The 20,850-nt window shown below is 36.9% G+C and overlaps 4 protein-coding genes across 4 annotated transcripts; all 4 read right to left on the reverse strand.

Moving 5' to 3' along the window:
• Positions 1 to 63: 63 nt before the first annotated feature.
• Tsp_00436 (putative trypsin) lies at positions 64 to 2,544 on the reverse strand. The gene is made up of 7 exons (XM_003376136.1): positions 2,359 to 2,544; positions 2,158 to 2,284; positions 1,806 to 2,032; positions 1,102 to 1,370; positions 903 to 1,036; positions 342 to 845; positions 64 to 278 (listed from the first exon to the last, which is right to left on the reverse strand). Exons 2-7 carry the CDS (start codon positions 2,236 to 2,238, stop codon positions 144 to 146), a joined length of 1,350 nt encoding a protein of 449 aa, XP_003376184.1. The 5' UTR covers positions 2,239 to 2,284; positions 2,359 to 2,544; the 3' UTR covers positions 64 to 143.
• A 4,643-nt stretch (positions 2,545 to 7,187) lies between these two features.
• Tsp_00435 (putative nicotinate-nucleotide-dimethylbenzimidazole phosphoribosyltransferase) lies at positions 7,188 to 7,573 on the reverse strand. The gene is made up of 2 exons (XM_003376137.1): positions 7,469 to 7,573; positions 7,188 to 7,385 (listed from the first exon to the last, which is right to left on the reverse strand). The coding sequence occupies exons 1-2, from the start codon at positions 7,571 to 7,573 to the stop codon at positions 7,188 to 7,190; spliced, it is 303 nt and encodes a 100-aa protein (XP_003376185.1).
• Positions 7,574 to 9,741: 2,168 nt separating this feature from the next.
• Positions 9,742 to 10,647, reverse strand: Tsp_00434 (hypothetical protein). The gene has a single exon (XM_003376138.1). It carries the CDS (start codon positions 10,645 to 10,647, stop codon positions 9,742 to 9,744), a length of 906 nt encoding a protein of 301 aa, XP_003376186.1.
• A 3,283-nt stretch (positions 10,648 to 13,930) lies between these two features.
• Positions 13,931 to 20,033, reverse strand: Tsp_00433 (putative PDZ domain protein). The gene is made up of 13 exons (XM_003376139.1): positions 19,980 to 20,033; positions 18,626 to 18,730; positions 18,195 to 18,567; positions 17,983 to 18,143; positions 17,681 to 17,794; positions 17,518 to 17,612; positions 16,655 to 17,117; positions 16,440 to 16,607; positions 15,521 to 16,379; positions 15,054 to 15,449; positions 14,679 to 14,997; positions 14,388 to 14,613; positions 13,931 to 14,305 (listed from the first exon to the last, which is right to left on the reverse strand). Exons 1-13 carry the CDS (start codon positions 20,031 to 20,033, stop codon positions 13,931 to 13,933), a joined length of 3,708 nt encoding a protein of 1,235 aa, XP_003376187.1.
• Positions 20,034 to 20,850: the final 817 nt, after the last annotated feature.

A 20,850-nucleotide genomic window follows, 5' to 3' on the forward strand; every position in this document is an offset into this window, starting at 1 on the left:
TTTTTTATTTTTTGACTTTTATTATAATTTATAATTATATAAATTAACCAATTTATTAAAAAATTATTTTCAAATTTGACTGTTTTAATATATATAATTTGTCATATTAAAATGCTTAATAAACATTCCTTTTTTAATTACGTTCAGAGCAGTAGTGAATTAATCATAATATTTTTACTTAGAAAAGTGATAATATGTTGTTGTAGTAACTCCATTCTGTGTGACTGTGTATTCGAGCGTTCCTTGCGTTCCGCTTGGTAAACTATCAATGTATTTTTCTGCAAAAATTCACATGTATTAAGCTATATTCATATGCATACATTTTAAGCTCTTAAACTTACGAACTGCTGGCGGATATTTTTGGTATGATGGAAATACTGGCTTTTGAGGAGTAGGTCTTGATCCAGTATATGGATATGTTGGTCTTGATCCACTAGATGGATATGTGGGTCTTGATCCACTAGATGGAGATGTTGGTCTTGATCACTAGATGGATATGTGGGTCTTGATCCACTAGATGGAGATGTTGGTCTTGATCCACTAGATGGATATGTGGGTCTTGATCCACTAGATGGAGATGTCGGTCTTGACCCAGTATATGGGTTAGTTGGTCTTGATGTAGTAGATAAATCGACTGGCGAATCTTCTTTTGAAGCCCATTTTACAGTTCCTTCAGGAGAATTTTCAAGTTCTTTTGCAGCTTTATTTAACCATGTGACATATGATGGAACTTTGGCATACACTCCGGGATAACCTTTTCTGGCGCATCCAGTACCATAACTAACGACACCGAATTGAACACTTTTCCCATTTTTCTTGCATATCAGTGGGCCACCAGAATCACCCTAAAATTCATCGTTTTCTATTTTATAAGAAAAGCAAAAAGGTGTAAACATATTTACTTGACAACTGTCTTTACCACCCTCCATAGCTCCAGCGCAAAAAGTAATAACTTCACTTCTCACATTTGCACAAGTTCCTTTCTTCATAATTTTGACATCAACTTGCTTCAAAGTATTAGAAGTAGTTCCATTTTCTGAAAGATGAAATTGTAAAAGCATCTGGTTCAAGTGAAATAGTTGTTAATGCATGCATTCCTACCAGTCGTATCACCCCATCCGGTGACAACGCAAATATCTCCAGGAGTCAATTCTTCATTTGGTTCTGGCAAACAGACAGGCCTAGTATATTTATTATAATAAACAGTTTCTGCCAGGCGAAGCAACGCAATGTCGTTTGTTGTCATCACAGGGTTCCAGTGCTGAACATAATAGGAAGTAATTGGTATGCGCTTTTTTTCTTTTTCATGCATTTTGATGTTGTGGGCACCGGTCACAACTGTAAATCTTGACGTTCTTGGATACATATTGCTAAAAATAGTAGATAATTAAAGCGCAGTTGATGATAAAAACTGCTGATAACATGAATTTTTAATTTGTTAAAATGGTTTCATTACTGGAATTAAATCAACGAATTTAGCATCAAATCTGTACTATTTAAGCAAATTCTGGGCAGTAGATGCAGGCGCAGCATGCCTTCATTATCAGCTGAGCTAAAGGTACAGTCACGCTGAGGTCATATCAGTGAACATAACGCACGCCTAGCAACGAAGAACAAACTTCGACCTCGGACTCATGAACTCACACAAAAACACGGATGCTGAGTAGAAATGATCATTCACATGACGCTTTCCTGTACTATTTTTATATTTTTTCTTTTGACTCTTCATTTTCGATAATTTATTGCATTTGTATAAGATAAATTACTTTGATGTAATAAAATCAAGCAAAAGAGTAAAAATTTACCTAGTAGTTATGCAGTGCGCGGCGGTAAGTACGAATCGAGTACCATTTGAGGGTTCACCGAAATGAACAAGACTACCACCGCACAAGCTGCTGTAGCCTCCCGTTTCTGACTTTAACAATTGAATCTGCCATGGATGTGAGTGTGGTCGTACGTCAGTTCCACCAACAATTCGACCAGATTTCCATATGTAGGGTTTAAAATGTGGCACACCGCATTCAAACTCCCCCTTAAATCAAAAGTTATATTTGAATATTATTTATTGCAATAAAGGGAAAATGATCAGTTCAGTTGAAATTATAATATTTCAGTTTGCATGTGTGTAAAAACCATTCGATGAATTAAATGACTTACTAGTGATGGAGAAGCTGCGGATAAGAAGAGAAGAATCCAAGCAAAAGTCATTGAGGTATATTGAAAAAGACGTCTAATCATTTCGCAAATAAATATATATATATATATTGCAGTTTCTGACCACTAACTAACAAATAAACAGCAAATGTATGACGTGATACAATACTTTTGTGTGTAATTTTATGCATGCATGCAGCACACCTTTTAATGGCTACTGTTCGTATGGAATATCCTTTGTTTCATTTCTATTTGTCTTTGAAACAAAGCGGCACTATAAAAGAAAAGTGCAAACAAATAAAGTAGATTCAGCAAAGCACATTTGAAAAAAATAATCATATTATAGTATTATGTATAAAATGCAGCAATTGTTGTTAGTTGCAGAAAAGCATACTTTTAACTTTGCTTATAATTTAAGAAAAAAAGAAATTTATTTGTATTTATATGCGGATTTTTCATTGTGAGATTAATACATCATGTGTGTACATTAAATTTCTGTTTATTTACTGAATTAGAGATCTTTGATAAATAATAGGGAAAGATTCAGAAAGATTAAACGACAAAGATAAACAAAGTGGACTATTTCTGTGAGAATGTTGAATTAATTATTTCATTGATAAATGGCGTTCAATTTAGAACCATAATATCTATTATTAAGTGACGTCAGAATTGAATACCGAAATTGACAAATTAAATTTATAAAGCAAACTTAGCTGTGTCAATGTTCCGGCGGCAGAATTAGCAACATTCTCAATTAAGATTGAAAAATTATTTATTGTTGCAATGAAAACGCTATTAAAAAACAAATTTGCATTAAAAATACAAATTTGTAAATTTAAAATGATTAACTTGTTCGGCCTTTTTTAAAAATAGTTGTAAATATTTTGGATATGAGCACAATCATCAACTTTAATTTTGTTGATGATAATCAATGTTCTGTTGATTATAATTATTCTGCTGATTATGTTGATTATATTGTTCATTATAATAAATAATCATTGAAAAAAAACTTCTATGCATTTGCTTTGATTTAATAAATTTTATTTGATAACACTTGCAACAATTTGTTTCTTTGTTTATTTTCATCTTTTAATTATATCATTCAACGGTTACTTACCTAAATACTTATAATTCCTGAAATTAAGTGTTTGCATACCTGCATTTTATTAGTTTTTTTATATACTGTAAATGACACTTTGAAATTTAGAATGAAATGTTATTTGCTTTGCGAAGATATTTTTGTAAAAACGGTTGTTTAAGCATTTCAGAGAAAGTATTTTTCAGAGAAAATACTTCTCGTCTTTGTCGTCTTGTTGATTACGTGTTATCAGATCAGGCAAGCAAAAAATCGCCTAACAATGTTGCTGCAATGTCAGCACTTCAACAAATGTACAGAAATATTCTGCTGAAAGAAAAATCACTGAATGAATTAACACAACTCATATCCGGTGGGGTGGTTTGTTTTAGTTTTTTGAAAATTGAATTGTTTGAATTTTTAATTTTTTAATCTAGATGTAAGAGCAGATTCGCCGGAGAAAATCGACTTGGAACAGCAACGTGCAGCAGAATTGGAAGATTTGATTAATTTAGAAGAGAAAATTACAGAACATTTGTTGTTTCAAGAGTATCGGGATAGCGAGGATGAATTGTTGCTCGAAATAGCACCTGGAATTGGAGGTACCGAAGCGAGTTTATTTGCTGCTGAATTATTGCAAATGTACTGCCAGTTTGCTGAATCCAAACGATGGAAGGTGGAATTTTTGCACATCGGTCAATGTGAAAAAGGTATTTTGTTTGTATATTTTTTTGTTGTTGTGTAATTTTTCACAATATTTTCAACGTTAGGTGGAATTCGCAGTGCTTCTGTGGCCATTGTTGGTCAGGGTTGTTTGAATTTTTTTCAATACGAAGGTGGCGTTCATCGCGTCCAAAGAGTGCCGATTACAGAACGGTCTGGACGTATTCACACTAGCACTGCTACTGTAACTGTTCTGCCAGTTCCTCGGGATTCTGAAATGGAAGACGTTAATTTGAAAGATATCAAAGTGCAGACTTTTCGATCCAGTAGTAAAGGTGGTCAGAATGTGAATAAAATTGAAAGTGCCGTACGTTTGACGCACATCCCGTCAGGTATTTGGTTTATCTTTTAATTTTTATGACAAGATTTGATATTGCTGAATATTGTTGTTTTGTGTATCTTTGTATGCAATTCTTGATTATCAGTTGTTTCATGCTGAATTGATGCTTCAGGAATACAGGTTGAATGCCAAGTAGAGCGAAGCCAAGAGATGAACAAGAAGAAAGCGATGCAACGATTGATAGCTTTAATTCATGAACAGAGCAAGCAGAAATTGCAAAGTGAAGTCGATCGTAAAAGGAAATTACAAGTAATAAATAAATAAATAAATAAATAAATAAAATGTATTTATTTTGGACCGCCCTTTACTGAATATTATTGTTCCGTTTGAATTTGGAGGTTGGCACTGCTGCGAGGTCGGAAAAAATTCGCACCTACAACTTCCAAGACGATCGTGTGACTGATCACAGATTGAAGAAAGATTTCCATCGCGTTGCTGACATCATGCAAGGCATCACTTTGGAGCCGATCCTTTTGGATCTTAGACGCTTTGATCGAGAGGATCGTTTGCAAATTATGATTCAGATGATGGAAACCAGCGAAAAACACCGACAACTTTCCAATGGTAAACACAACTGACATATCCATCCATATTCAGTTGTAATAATATTTCTATTATGAAAATACGGCTCTTCAGAGTGTGAAAGCGAGAGAATTCAATTTTTTTTCTTCTAAGATTATAAATGCATGATTTTCTTTGCTCAAAATATGTTTGATTTGTTTGAAAAATCAAAATAAAACAGTTTGATTAGATTTTTCTTCGATTTTGAAAATAGTATTTAATTGGTAGTTATTCAGAAAAAAAATTAAATTTCTGCGTTGTATGTTGATTTATGAGCATGTTGACGACCCCTGAAGGCCTAGTTTTAGATGAAAATGTTCCACGTTGAATTTTTAATAATGAATTTATTTCTGGTATATGGATTTTTAAATCGTTGGTTGATGAATGCTTTTTGTTGCTTAATAATTACAACAGGTACCAAGTAGCGTGTCGTTGTCAGTTAACGATGCTTTTTTGAACATTATTTGATTATTATTTTTTTATTGTTTTGTTTTGTGAGTTGTTCTGCTAGTTGCATCGTAAACTTCAAAGCAGTACTATGAAAAGTCAGTTTCAATCTGCGCAGTTTTGTTGGAAATAGTTTCCAGTTGTACAATTTTTGCATTCAATTGTATTCAGCATGTAAGTTTAAATTGATGTATTGTATTTTCACTTTCTATTTAGCAATAAAATAAAGGCTTCATGAATGAATGAAGTTATATATATATATATATATATATATATATATTGATAATGTTTTCAGTTATGTAAATTCGTCATGCATGATCGGCTTTTCAGTTTCGTTTTCATCATCTGAGCATTGAAGTATGAGAAGTTAGTGATGGCGTTGGCAGGTGTTTCGATCAATTTTCAAAATGATTATTTTCGTTGTTTTTTCATCTTCAATGATTGATTACTAAATGATGAAATATTTTTGTTTATTTTTTAATAACAAAAAATGAATTGTTTTGTTTTTTAAATTAAGTGTTAATTTTTGAAATAGCAATTCTCTGATTTTGATTTATGAAAACAATTTCAGTTGCCAAGCTAGAATTGACGTCTTTGGAAAAATTTTACTAAACTGTACATTATACACATACATGAGGGGTCGAATCAATATTTTCTTTTTTTATTTGTTGTTTGTTGAAGGTATATGTGTGAAATTGTTGTAATGTAAAAGAAACTACAAAAAATTATTAAAGAAATTTTTTCTTGTTGTATAGATTGTAGAAAAAATTTTGAAATTGGTAAATTTCTTCGAAATTTAAATGTTGCGTTTTTCAAACTAATGCGAACATTTCATCTGTTTGGATGTTGCAACTTTTAAAAATGAATTCATTTTTAAAGTAGTTTATTTTTTTTCTGAGCATCAGTCTGATCAATGAACAAAGCTAATTTGCAACTTTTGACAAAAATTGCTAGAAACGTCTTTTTTCAACAATGAATGAAGTTTTACGCGCAAAAAAATTGGCAACGAAATATTCATTCAGATTTTTTTATTCAAATTGATTTTACTAGCCAAATGTTGCAGTGGTCGATTTTGCGTTCAAACTATAGCCCCGTTGGTATTATTTTCTTCTTCATCTTTTAATTCCTTTGTGAATAGGGTGTTTCAAATTTAAATTCAGACACTTGAAAATGAATGTCGAAACTTTTTTTTCATTCTGTTTGTTCTCAACTTTATTTATTGTTCTTCATTTCAATTTTATCAATCATTTTAATAATCATCTTAGCCTCCTTAGTTGCAGTTCTTAATTTATATTTTAAGGATTCTCTCTTCCCTCCCTCTTTCTCTGTGTGTATGTGTGTGCGTATGTGTTGCTCATGGTTTCACTTCTGTATCATTTTCGTTTATCCCATTACAACTGCCTAGGATACATGCGTGGTTTTCAAAATCCATCTTCAACATTGATGCAAAATAATTGAAAAATTCAAAATTGCACTAGTAATATGTATGAAGTGTTTGTGCTAGAGTTGTGTTGTTCGAGTGGGAAATTGATCGTCATGGTGGTATGTATGTCATGCTGCCTCTCAAATATTAATTTTTTCCACCTCATGCTGCTTGCTCTCGATGCTCTACCGACGATGATGTTCAAACAAACAGTCAAGAGGAATACGAATGTATTCATGTATTTGTCCATCCAATGTAAAAATTTATATTGTGGTATATTTAAATTTGCTCATATTAAACGAAACATCGTTGAAGATGTGAGAGGAAAAACAAAATTTTTTCTTCTTGTATAATAATAAGCTGTTGAATGTATTTGATTTCAAAAAAAACATTTAGCAAGAAAATTGTTTGCCTGAAAGAATGGAAAATTTATTCACTTTCAATGATTAGCGTTGGAAAGAATTTCATCTGATTTTGGTAACAGCCGCAAAATGTATGCAGAATGGTGAAAGAATGGGGATCGTTGGTTTTTGGCGGTTGACAGTTGTCTGATCTGAGCATGACGATTGATTGGACGACGCTTGAGGTAAAGCTGGAGCGCAACTGTTCCAAAGCGCAGCTTTGCGATGTTTTTCGCTTCCAAGCTTAAGCGCAAGCGGTTTCTGAAAGCTGAAGTGCAAAAGCACATCCCGCTGTGGCAAATTCCGTCCGGACGCTTGTTCTGTGAACGTCACGCGTTTTCAACTCTGGGGGGAGTTGGTGAAGTAGAAAACGCTTCCAACAAGCTGGGAACTTGTTTCACCAATGGCATGTAGCCGCATGACAGCCCCATGACTGCGCTGTGGAACATTTCAGCTTATTTTTTTTTACATCTCTTCGCTTTTGATGATATTCGACAACACCTTCATCTTGTAATTCGGTGACTTTTGAGAACAATTTTCCACTTGGCTGTCATTTACATTTGTACACTCAACCTGACGTTTGGTTTGGTAAGAATTTAAAAAACAAATTTAATATGAATTCAATTCAAAAATTCTTATGAATAGTACATACAGACCATTAGGAAAAATGTATTGAACTGAAAGGTACAATGCACAGTTTCACCTGCAACAGTTGCAACTGTACCTTTGCAACTTTTTCCATCATCATCAGTGGATATTTTTCATAAATTATGAAAAAGTTGATTATACTTAAAAAATTGTAAAAGAGAGAAGAGGATTGGGAAGTGTTTCTTTTTTGTTTTCTTGCAATTTACATGGAAGAAATTAGATTAACAATTAATTCAGTCGATCAATTGCATTCTTAACACTACCGCTGGTAAAGTAGTCGACCAACGTGGACAGAATGCGGATGTGAAAAAATATTTTAAAAAATAAAAAAAACTCTTGCAAATAAATTTACTTTTCTTTTCACTGGACAACAATTAATGGGGGAGGGGGGAATACATTACAATGGTCATCATCATGGGTGTAAATTGAATTTTTTTCTCCTCTTTCTACCTCTTCGCTTTGCCGGTTTGGGTGGGTTTACCCGATTAAAAGTTTGCAGTACAGTTGAGCGCATGCGCATGGGTCAACAAAGCCAATGAATCGGTATGAAAATCAATATGCATTTATATTATTTATTTTTAAACTGGTCAAAGCAGCTATAATTCAATTTGCATGCTGTGATGATATTTTCAAGGCTAATTAAAAATAAAAAATTTTATTATTTTGTAATCAATTCTTCCCATTTGGCTCGGAAAATTTAATTCCTACGTTCATTGCCATCCATATCCATTATTTGTATCACATTTGTATATTGGGGAGAAAGTTTTCTTTTTAATTACAACCTTTTTTGTTTAAATATTAAAATTTAAAATGCGAATCACTTTTGAAACTTACAAATTGATTAGATGTATTGCTGCTTCAGTTTTAAGCATTTTTTTGAAATTTATTTTAAAATTCAATATTTGAATTTAAATGCAGAATTAAATTTAACAATTTGTTATTATTATTTCAAACGTGCGCAGCAGTATTTGTAAGTTGTAAAGAGCTCAGTTTACATTTCAACATTCTATAATGAAAGTTTCATTGTAAGCTGTTGAGATCCTTCCTCTAATTATGATGAGAAATGGAACTCTATGTTTCACAATCTTGAAAACAGAGATGCGCATGATTAATTAGCGATTGTTATGTTTATGATTAATTAATTCATCATCTTTGAATGCACCTTTGCATTGTGTAAACAGAATGCCTACTATTCAGCAAATGGTTGTCAGTTTCCTCATTCTGTTCTATATATATTAAAGCTTTTTTTTTAAACAAAAAATTATATTGTATTATTGTAAAGAATAAATTTGGTGTTTATGATCAGAATTTTACGTTTATCATAAAAGTGAATGATAAATAAAGTGCTTTTGTTCTTTCGTTTTTGTACAGACAAAATTTTTTAAATTATTTTTTAACATCAGTACGGTAACAAATTAATACTTGACTGTCAACAAAATTTGAATTTCAATAATTGCAAAGTGCTTGCTTTTGCTAGTATGTAAACTTAATGGTTAAGATGTTATAAAATAAAAGTTTTTAAATATTTCTTTATTTTTACTTTTTACATAATTTTTCAATTGTACAGTAATGAAATAAGATAGTCATGTTCGTCGAAGATTTTAAATTTGTTTTTCATCGGGTATTTGTCGTCACGACGGTGTATATAGTATGGTTAGGGCCGCTTTTTTTCGGTTTGGGCAAATTTTCAAGTCGTAAATGCTTGTTAATTCACACGACGACGCCAATCTTGTTATATGCTTGCGAGTGGTAAATTTTCTTTGCTAGACAATTGGCAGTTTTCCTTTCGGCTATCCTCCAATTGCGCACATTTATTTATTTGCTAAATAAGCATGCAGCAGCAATGAGAGAAAGTAAAAAGCACAGTTTGGTGGAGTGTTTTGCTGGTTTTTTCAAGTTGGCCATCCTGCGGGTGTGAAGGCATTAAAAAATTTCCATGAAGGAGAAATTTGTTTTTTTTTGATGATCATCAAAGACATGAAACAGTTTTTGAAATTATTACTGTGTTTTTCTTTTGTTTATCAGTGAATTTTTGTTCAAAGTTCTCCAGTGCCACAGGTTCACGGTGGGTGGAGATCCGCGGATGTAGAGCGTGGGCGGCGGCGTGGGAGAGTGGATTCGATTTTGCCGTGATCCCTGAATCACCGTCACCAGTTTGCACTGAACTGACTTGCGGGTGAATCGATCGACAGGAATCGAAAGTGACGAATTTGGCCGCCAAAGCGTCGTCTCTTGCATTGCTGAAGTGAAGCAAACGCTGTTCATAAAAATGGGCAATCGACAGCCGAGCAACGGACGCCCGGCAGTGCCGGTCGAAACCGATGTCGTTGTGGACACCATCCTGCCGGACGACTTGCAGCTTCTGGCCGATCCGAACACGAAGCGTCTGTTGCAGATGACTTGGCCGGCGGATTTTGCCGACTTGTACGAGCTCGGTTTGGAAATATGCCAAGAGTTGTTCAAGCAGATGGCACCGGCACTGGTGCCCAGGCACCGACTTTCGATGGGCGACGTGGTCACGGCCGAGGAACAGTCGCTGGGAGTTCGTCTGAGAACAGAAGCTCTTCGCTTTGTCCAAGTGCTTCATTTGGCACTGATCAATTGCGATGATTTGCGTAATTTGAAAAATCATCTCAACAAAATTGGCAAGATTTATTTGCTCAGAGGTTTGGATGGTAGTCACCCGCAGTTGTTCAAATATTCTGTCGTCAGGACGATGGAAAAGCGCCTGAGGAACAAATTCGATTTGGACGATGCAAGCAAGCAGAAGGTATTGAAAGCGTGGGAAACCATCGCTGATTTCATATGCATGCAATGGAGTTACAAAGAAAAGCCATGCGACCGACGCAAGTCGACGCCTTACTAGTCGCTTCATAAGTGAGTGAGTTGTGCAAATTTTGTTCTTTTTCGAAATTTGATTAATTCCCAATAACCACTACTTCTTGCACAGACACGAGAAATAATGTTTCATTTGGAGAATCTAAGATTTGTTGAGAATAAGGCTTGAAGTATTTTTAACTGGACGGACACAATTATAGAAAGCAGCCGTTGATGGAATGATCAGTGATAATTTATGGCAATTCAGTCGATCACATCTAAATGTTTGTGCATGCAATCTGTTGTTACGTGAAAACACTTTATTATCGCACACTGTGAAAGATTGGCATTTATAATTTTGATGAATAGCTTGTTAGCGGCATGTCTGTCTGTTATTTGAAGATGATTTTCTCGTATTCAGCAGTCAGTAGTGGTGGTACTTGCAAAGTCAGTTTCACTCTTTAGTCCTTTTTTTCTTTTCTAATACAGCAGAAAGTACTTCAACTGTAGAAGTGGATGCTTTTTTTCTTATTATTGAAAAAGAAGCTAAAATAGTAGTAGATAATTTTATTTAAATCAGTCGTTTATAAAAGCTTATTATGACCTTATACAGATCAATAATCATACGCTGATGGCATAAATATAATATCAGTGTTCTAATCAAGAGGATTTCATACAATCAAATCAACGCTCGTGGAGAATAGCATACATGATATTCATTAAAAAAAATTTCAATCAGATCATTCAAATCTGCAACCTTTTTTACACTGATATTATAGATCAGTTTGCTTAAGGGGACAGACGACCAGTATTTAGTGTAAAACCTTTTAAGTGATGCAAAAATATTTGTCAGCTCCTATTCAATATTGTTTTGTTTAGTGAATATTTTTTACATGTAAAAATGAACAATATTAGTTATTCATAATATTATCATTTATATCTGTTTCAAGGAATGTGTAAACATTAATGTGTGTCTCTAACTTTATTAAATTTTGCCCACTAGTTTGAAAGTATTTTCTGCAAAAAAATAATAGTTCATTTTAAACACACACGTTATTGTTATTTTTGCAACAAAAATGATTAATAATGAAAACCGTTGTTTCGTCTGTAGACTTATTTTATTGAAATTTTTTAATTAAATGTGATGTTGAATATATTGCTTTCTTTGATTTGGAAATTTTCCTACAAAATACTATTTGCCTAATGTGCAATCAATTTATAGCAATCACGGAAATACTTTTTCACACTTTTGAAAACAATTTCATTTCTTTCAGCTATTTTATTTCCAACTTTGTTTTTGAGGTTTTGTAAAAGCTTTTCAAAAATCGTTCGGCAAATTGCACTCGAGGCAGAATCCATTAGTGAGAGCAGATGCAATCACGGCTGTGAAATTTGTACTTTATTATCAAGAAAAAAAACTTTTTCCCTTTAAACACTGGAATCTTTCGTCAGAATATCATTGTAATTGATGGTGCTAGAATTAGTGAAAAACAAACTAATAGCTTTTGAAATGCACTTTCAAAATGGAGCATACTATAACGGTGCTTTTTTTCTCAGTGTTTAATCTATTAGCCATATGTATATTATTAGCCAAAAATTTGGACAATTTGGTTGCTAAATTTCGGTAAATTGAAAATTTCGCTTAAAATATTTAATCACTTTGACATTGTTATTGTTATTAGTTGGTTCAATTTATTAATGGTTCGTCTTATAATTAATTAATTAATTAACTACTGAACAAGAGAAGATTTTCCATTGATGTCTCCAAACTCTATCTTCTTGTGTGGAACACAAGCACGTTTATACTGTTCGTATGCGAAATGAAATTATCGACCATTAATTAATATTTAATTTGATTTTCGAATGATGACAATGAACATAACATTATAAATAAGTAAATGCAATTAAGCACAACATAAGTGAAACGGACGACTAACAAACAGTTCACGCTAAACTTCTCGGACAATGATTTGAAAAAATATCTTTTCATTCAGCTTTTTGTTTTGTTTACTTCAGTGAAGCATGCAAGCAAAAAATTTGTTCTGCCAAGCTGGGCAAATCCAAGCCAACAGAGTGGACTGTACAAGAAAGCTTCATCAACAAGAGGTTAAAGCGACAGCCAAAAGTGAAAAGTGTAAAGAAGAAGAAGAATGAAGACACAAAGAATAAGACAGAACAGAACAACAGCTATTCGTTGCTTGTAAAAAACTGTTTTCTGTTTTCTAATTGTTTATCGAAATTTGAAAAGTTGAAAAAAATAAAAAATATTTTTATAAAAATGCTTCTTGTTTTACAAATTTTTTTGAAATTTCTTTTATCTTGCAACTGTGAGTTCGTGATATTGGATGTTCGATTCTGCCAGTGACAGACGTACACGCACACGCATGCGTTCAACTTTCAAACTTCAACAGCTACAGTATCCACCAGGAAATACGGCCCGAAAATAAATGCGCCCAACGAAAAAAATTTTTTTTTAATCTTAATTAATGCAAAATTTCTTTTTTTTATGAAAAATAAATAACTTCAGCTGAATTAATAAACCGACTGGAAAAGTGTTGAAAAGTATTTGTAGAAAATTTTTCGTTAAAAAAAAGAAAATCAAGTATGATGCGGTTTTTCAAATCAAAAGGATCGAAGAGAAGAGTAAAAAAACAACTGACTATATAGCGTTTTTTTTATTTTGCACTCAGAATGAACATAAAAATAAGGCAATAATATTGCATTAGAAAAAAATAAAATGAGTTTTGATTTAAAAAATTATAAAAATGAGAATAAAACAATATTCTCGTATTGTTTCGATATTTTGATTGATAAAGAAAAAAAAGCTCTGAGCAAAAAAATTACGCCGTTGGTGGTTAGTCGGTTGTCAGTCAGCGTGACTAAAAGCACAAAATGGCGAAAGTTGAAAATGGAGAAAAAAAGGCTTTGGTCGACAAAATTTGCTCGCCGACGAAAAAAATGCATAAATACTTGATTATACGGCTGCAAGGAATAAAAAAGACAGTACAGAAGACAATTTGTATAAATTTGTGTACAAGATATGTCGAGCATACAATGCTAATTTCTTGCACATTGCGCAAGATTGGTAAAAGTGTTGTAAAAAAGAAGGAATAAAACATACATATACATATAACCCGAAACTAGTGCAGTAATAGTAGATGATGACAGAGTAAGTAAGTGAGCAAGTGAGCTAGCTAGCTAGCTAACTAGTTGATTTCTCTGTCCCCCCCCCCCACTCTTTCTCTCTCTCTCCCTCTCCTGCTTACTTATACTAATGGTCGCTCACTCTCCCCTCTCCTCTGCCCACAGATCCAAAGAGAACAACAGCAGAACAGCTTCGTTCACAGCCTGGTGACGTAGCCGTTGATGTAGACACTGATCGTGTCGTCGCCGTTGTTGTTGCTGTTGTTGATCAGACGTTCTTCACAGCAGCCGAACGATTCTTGCACTTTGTTCAGTTCGTGATAATCGGAAATTGGCCTGTAACGTCGTCTAGCTTTCGAATCTAGACTCTTGCGACGCAAGTAGTGGTCATAATCCGGCGGCGGAATGACCGGCAATCGATGAGAATGGTTCATTTTCACACTGCCAGTTTCGAACGGTCGCAAGGTGGCCGGATCAAATCGACCAGACGAAAAATGTTGAGGATTCGGCGAAGCGACGGGTCTGAACGCACCCAAACCGCTCGACATTCTCAACTTGGACCGATCAATTGCCTGAAAGCAAATAATAACATTTAAAAAAAAAGTATTCAAATTTCAATTCAAAAAAAAAAGAAAAAGACATCCCCACACTCACCGTGTACAATTCTGCTGAAGTGGGGAAAGTTGTAGAATTGGACATTTCTCGGACAATGCACTGCACGGATGAAGTTGGCTTGTCGAGCGTGGTCGAAAGAGGACAAAATGCCCCTCCACTTATGCTATGGGTGTTGTTCGACGTTGGACTACGACGAAGAGGCTTCGAGCAACCGAGACCGCCGTTCGCTTGTTTCGAAAGCAAATCTTCGTAATGCTTTCTTATTCTGAAATTTCAAAAACAAACAAGCATGCTTCTGTTCAGCTTCTCATCCGTATTATAATAACTGACCGTCTCTGCTCATCTTGAGCTTGGAATTTCGCGCTGCCAAGTTCGGCCGGGGCGTCGGCGTGGAGCGTCGGTGTCGGTGTCGGTGTCGACGAAGCAGCAGCGTTGTTGTTCTTCGCGACCGTGGTAATTTTCGACTTTCCCACACTGCCCCAGCGGAGGAAGTTCTTCAACGAGCTGAGACTGGTGTTCACGGCTCCTTTACGACGGCACTTGGTCCCTTTCACGCCCGCACTGGACAACGGCGAATGGTGGTCGGCCGAACTGGACTGTACAGCTTGCGCTGGACGGCGGACCGGCGACTGCAAATCGCCGCCTCCAACTACAAACAAACAAATAAATTTATGCAATTCGAGCAACGTTCCACGATCAACTTACTTCCATGAACAGAAGCAGCAACGCATTCGGTCGACCTGTCTATAGCGGCTCGGAAACTTTCGCTAGGTCTGGCTTTGTTGCTGGCAACGTTGGCTCTTTTCACCACCTTGCTACCGCAACTGCTGCTCTGAGATTGTGGAATATGCTGCCGGCTGGCAAGACAACGGCTGTCAGTCGAGTATTCTGAGTTGACGTCGACGGAAACTTCCCGCGTAGAAGATGAAGAAGAAGTGGCAAATGGAGACGACGCGTTGAAATTGTCCAACGACATCGAAAGGCGCTTCTTGGCTGCGGCGGTGCTCTTGTCGACGACGTTCGACAACGGCAAAGCCGCCGCCGCCGTCGGACTGAGGCTAGACGCAGGTCTGGTGGGAGGCAGTTTGCGGCCGTCGTCGGCTGGAGCTGTGCGTGTTGAACAGAAAACGTATTACGACCAATAATGGCCAAACCGTCTCGCATAAGCTTACCGCTGGCTTGCCTGTCGTGCCTGACGCGCATGTAAAGCTGCTGACTGCCGCCGGCCGCGACGTCCACCTGCCTGCCGGCACGGTGCCGCTTCTCGGACATGCTCTGACGAATGGGAGCGTCGCGTACGAACGATTCCGATTCGACTTGTTCTCGCTCGACTTTCGACCCTTCGGTGAAGCTTTCCCCTCCGCATCCGGTGGCCGGCAACTTGCCGCAGACCGACGTCGACCAATAGTGAGCGTCGTCTTCGACAATGACCAGCACGTCGTCATTGTTATCTGCAAAATACGCGGACGAACAAGAACCGAACGACGAAGGGTTAGGCCCGGCCGGGCGACGGTCATCGAACCGCGCCGGCTCCTCCCCCTCATCCTCCCCAGCCGACGTACAAGCAGCGGTCGGTTCTAGTTGCTGTTGGTGGTGCTGATGCTTGTCGTCGTGGTTGTTCAGCTTCGGTCGACGACACCTCAGCACCGAAAGGCGGATGGTCTTCGCCTGGGGACTGACCGCCCGCATGACCGCCCTGAGGCGCTCAATGGCCGCCTGATTGCCCAAGTCGGACAACACGACGTCGTCGACGGCGACCAGTTGATCGTCGACCCGCAGTCGACCGTCTTTGAACGCGGCGCCGCCGTGCATGATCGACTTGATGAAGATGCCCAGATCGCGCCGTTCGGGTCCACTTCCGTCTTGGCGCGCCGAAACGCGCCCCTTGACGCTCACACCCAAGCCCGCACTGCCGGTCTCGTTCAATGCCACGTCGAATTGCAAAAATCTCTTACCGTGCTCCTCCTCCTTCTCCTGTCCACTGCTTGCATCATCAGTTGGTGACGCCATTTTCATCCCGTCCGAGGATGTCTACAAAATTATGAATGAATGATTTTTTTTCCCCTTCCCATACCAACTTGCACCGCTTACTGGATTGTTGTCGTTCTTTGACGAAGAAGCAACTTTGGGTTTCGATGTAGTCGGCTGCGGTTGTTCTTGACGAGAAACGAGAAGCCGTGCAACTTCGCCGTGCTTCACTGAGCGCAGCATTGCCACGACTTGTTGTTGCGTTAAGCCGGACACTGGCTGACCGTTCACCTGAAATGCAGAAATGAAAAAATTGAAAAAATAATCCCAACACTGACTGAGAATAGAAAGCAAAGTATGTATATAAAAGATTGCCTGCATACTTCGAGAAGACGATCGCCAGCCCGCAGGCGTCCGTCTTTCACCGCGGCGCCGGACGGCAGGATATTTTTCACATAAATTGGAGAATCCGCACCCTGTGAACTGGCGAAATCACGACTGGTGACTGTGAACCCAAGACTGCCGCAGTCTTTCAGCAGGTCGATTTCAATCCTCGCTCCCAGCTTTCTGGTGTTGCCTTTCTGCAAGGCGGACATTGTCGTCGGTCCAAGTTTCCCTTCGACAACTGGCGAGCAGTCGTTGTTCCGGTCGCATTCGACATCACCGACGGGCGTTGTCTTATTTGAGGACAAATCATTGGCCAGAGGCTGCTGCTGATGACGGATTTCTTTGTTCAATTCACGGCGCACTTTCAAACGCAACCACTGATCATTGGACATGGTTTTCAAAAATCTCGACGCTCTGACAAAACAAACAAACAACAACAACAACAATTTATTCATTCATTTACTCGTGCAATAAATACTCGTCATCTTACTCATCGTAGGTAAATGAAGCCACTGAACAGTCGTTGATTTCAACAATCTCGTCACCGCTTTGAATAAACTGCTTGTCAAGAATTTCACTCGCCGATCCTTTCTTTCTCGTCACCAACAACGACACAAGCCTTGAACAAAATGCCACAAATAAATAAATAAATAAGAAATTTTCAATATATATACTTTCCATTGTCTCTGTATCGCCCTTTCAGCTCGTAGTCGTCAAAATTCCAGCCGTATTCCAACGGACCAATGGACAACAATTCTGAGCTGTTTTCACAAGATAAATTTAAAAGAGGAAAAAAAATAAACTTCCAAAATACCTGTCCACGTTGGAATCGTTGTCGTTACGGTCGCCGTTGCAACTACTACTACTGCACGCCTGTTGAATGGAATCACAATTCTGAGATTCACGATTCTCAAACAAAAAAAAACAAAATTGAGCAAATATATATAATAGATATGAATTATTGACGTTTCGCTCACTTTCCACCAATCTTCTGATGCTTGGGCAGCAATTTCAAGCCATTCTTCAGTTAAACGCGACTTTCTCGCGGCATTTCTGACAAATTTCGATGTTTCTGCACACGATTCGTCATTCTGCAAACATGAAATTTATTATTCAAAAAAATTGATTTTTTTGTTTTTAAACATGAATTTCGTCATTTTATTCAATATTCAAATTGAAATTAGCAATTTGACCTTTGATTTTTATTCGTTGACAAGAAGAAAGAAGAAAAAGGTGTTTTTTGCTTTTGCTCGTCAAAAGTCACCGTAGCACAACTTACCTTGTTTGCAATGTCAGGCTGATTGGATTTCCATGCATCTTTTGCAGTACAAAGTGCATGTTCGCAGTTGGAGTCGGCTTCAACGACCGACGGTCGCTGTTGCTGTTGAACTGCTTTGCTGGCAATTCCCTTGTCCCATTTCCAAATTTTCGACGCCACATCTGCAATAATTAAAAATTATAATTTTTCATAACAAAAAAATGAAATCACACCTGACGGTTTCGAATGAACAGAGACCAAGGAACCGTTGCGAAGTTTCACTTGAACGGCGTGGACAGTTGAGGGATGGTCTTCAACAGTACCGACCGCCGCCGAATTGGAACCTTGTTCCCTGCTGAAGCGTTCCGGCGAATCGCGCAGTGTCGTTGCTGCTGCTGCTGCTGGTGTTCTCCTACTGCCAGGATCGACGTTGAATTCATTAGCATTCTGTAGTAACTCCGACTGCTGCTGGGTCAACTGGCCACACCCTTCCGGACTTGACAATCCGCTGTTGCAACAAATATCCGTCGCGTTTGCCGACTGAACAATCGGTGCATCAAGGTGCGACAAATTCGGCCGCGTCTCTTCTTCGTATATTGCCAGTATCTATTTCAAAAATTCATAATTTCCCACAAAGAAAAATATATAAATTTTCCAAATTCACCTGCTCACGATCATCAGTCACTGCGACAACTTTGTCGTCGTGATCGAAAATGCCGCCGTCGGTACAAGATTTCAAATTATGAACATAAACCCAACTCTGATCCGGCTGAAATGACAATCAAAAGTTTAAATTTATTCATTCGTGTCATTCAAATTTAATTTTCATGAGCATAAAAAATTACGGCCGAGCAACAATTTAATAATAAAAATATAAATTGTTCATCATTTCATCAAATTTCCATCTTACTCTTTTTTTTGTATTCATTATTCTCAAATATTATAAAACTTGATCATCACAACAAACAACAACGAGTTAACCATTGCAAACAACACAAAATTCCTGTTCCGGGTGCTAAATGTACCGCGATAAATTGCCATTTCAAAATTGTGAAAAATTATCAATATTTGACTTGTTTGAAAAAATAAAAAAATTAAAAGAAAAACAAACAAACCGGACGATCTAATAATAATGACGATCGAAATATGAATATGTCTGTCTCATTCAGATAAAAATACGAGAAAAACCGGTCGTTTTTAACTTTTTCATTTTGTTGGTAAATGTTTGCAAATTTCACGCATTCTCGCAATTGAAAGTGAAGAACAAACAAACAAACAAAAATATCCTTTACCGTCGTCGCCGTTGTTTGGGGAGAATTGAAATTTGCGGTCGCGTGGCTTTTCAACACGACCGCCGTCGACGGCGGCGAGTGACCACCGCCCATCGGCAGCATTCTGCAGCGCAGACAACAACAACAACAAGGCCGACAAGTCTCGTTCAACAGATCGTAACTTTTCCAAGCACGCAGACAAAACAACAATGGCATTTTTCTTTTTCGGTTTTGTTTTGTCTAGCAAATTTCAATTTCACCACCAATCGACGACCCAAATGACGACAATTCTCTTCTCACACACATTACTCTGGATGCTTTGCATGTTTTATGCAAAAAAATGAAATAAAATAAAACCCCACCCACCCTCACGCCAACGTATACGTACAAAAATATCCACGGAAGAAAAAAAATTAATATTTTTACATAAAAAAGAAGATGCTATTTGAATAAACAAATGGCCAACCAGGGTGGGTGATGGTGAGACCAGCGATTGGACGGCAAATCAGTGCAGACAACAAAGACGACAGTCGAGCGTGAGAACAATCGAACGTTGCAAAATAACGTCGCTTTACCGCTGTTGAAAACGAACGAGTCGAAAAATGCCGTAAACAACGCAGACACAATGGTCGTCAACAAAGCAGTTAAACGTAAAAGCTGACGACGACAAGCAGAGAAAAAGCAATGATAATATTTTACCACCGCTACCAGTCGAATGAGCTCAATTCAAAAAAATTCTCCACCCACAACTGGACCACATTTTCCCTTCTTTCTTCTTCTCTTGCAATTCTCATTCCTCATATTTCAATTTGAAATTTATCCTTTCTCCCTTCCCCAAAAAAATTGCCTCCACAACGACGACAAGGCGCAAAAATCAAAAATACATATCTGTGTGTGAGTTTGTGTATGTGTGTGTGGATTTTCGTCAAGAATTTTCACTACAGAAATGCATGTTCACGGGCCAATTGATGCGCATGTGAATGTTGTCTCAATTAGGACGCGCACACACACATACACACACTACTCGCCCCGTTCAAACGAGACCCAATGAACAGAGAGACACGCCCGTTTTTGTGCCACTTCAACTGACAACATTGCCAAACAATACGCACGAGTCAAAACGACGGCTGAACAACATCGAACATTCATGAACACCAAAATGCATCTCATCACACGCAAAACAAACAAATATTTAATCAACAACAAAATTATACCCAACTAATTGCAGAATTAATCATAAATCATGCAATAAATAAAAAAAACAAAACGAAACTAAAACAAAATACAAAAAAGAAATCAAATTATTGAAAAAATAAAATTTTCAATTCAAATTCAACATTTGGAAAATAATTCATTTTTGTAAACTTCAATCAGAAATAAAAAATTCAAAACTCAATGCACCTGAAAATTATTTCTATACTGTAATTGTGACAAACAAACGAAACTAAACAATCAATCAATCAATCAGTCACCACCTTACAAACAAACTGTTGACACGTATACCTTCTGACATTTGTTTTAAATTATATTAATTAATAAATTTCATAATTAAATGAAAGAAAAAAACCATCCATTCGAAAAATTCAATTGAAATTGATCTATTTACTGTTATTTATCA

The sequence above is a fragment of the Trichinella spiralis genome (genome assembly GCF_000181795.1).
Source record: "Trichinella spiralis strain ISS 195 chromosome Unknown Scfld4, whole genome shotgun sequence".
NCBI classification, from domain to species: domain Eukaryota; kingdom Metazoa; phylum Nematoda; class Enoplea; order Trichinellida; family Trichinellidae; genus Trichinella; species Trichinella spiralis.

Bases quoted from the DNA above. Each gene is read 5' to 3' on its own strand.
- Tsp_00434 (XM_003376138.1), bottom strand. From the start codon at position 10,647: ATGAAGCGACTAGTAAGGCGTCGACTTGCGTCGGTCGCATGGCTTTTC.
- Tsp_00433 (XM_003376139.1), bottom strand. From the start codon at position 20,033: ATGAGGAATGAGAATTGCAAGAGAAGAAGAAAGAAGGGAAAATGTGGT. The intron at 17,613-17,680 runs GTGAGCGAAACG...TTTTTGTTTGAG, and splicing joins CATCAGAAGATTGGTGGAAA to AATCGTGAATCTCAGAATTG. The intron at 16,608-16,654 runs GTCAGTGTTGGG...TCTGCATTTCAG, and splicing joins TACTTTGCTTTCTATTCTCA to GTGAACGGTCAGCCAGTGTC.
- Tsp_00435 (XM_003376137.1), bottom strand. From the start codon at position 7,573: ATGTTCCACAGCGCAGTCATGGGGCTGTCATGCGGCTACATGCCATTG. The intron at 7,386-7,468 runs GTTGAAAACGCG...TTCAGCTTTCAG, and splicing joins CTTCACCAACTCCCCCCAGA to AAACCGCTTGCGCTTAAGCT.
- Tsp_00436 (XM_003376136.1), bottom strand. From the start codon at position 2,238: ATGATTAGACGTCTTTTTCAATATACCTCAATGACTTTTGCTTGGATT. The intron at 1,037-1,101 runs GTAGGAATGCAT...TTCATCTTTCAG, and splicing joins CGGATGGGGTGATACGACTG to AAAATGGAACTACTTCTAAT. The intron at 279-341 runs GTAAGTTTAAGA...GAATTTTTGCAG, and splicing joins AAAATATCCGCCAGCAGTTC to AAAAATACATTGATAGTTTA.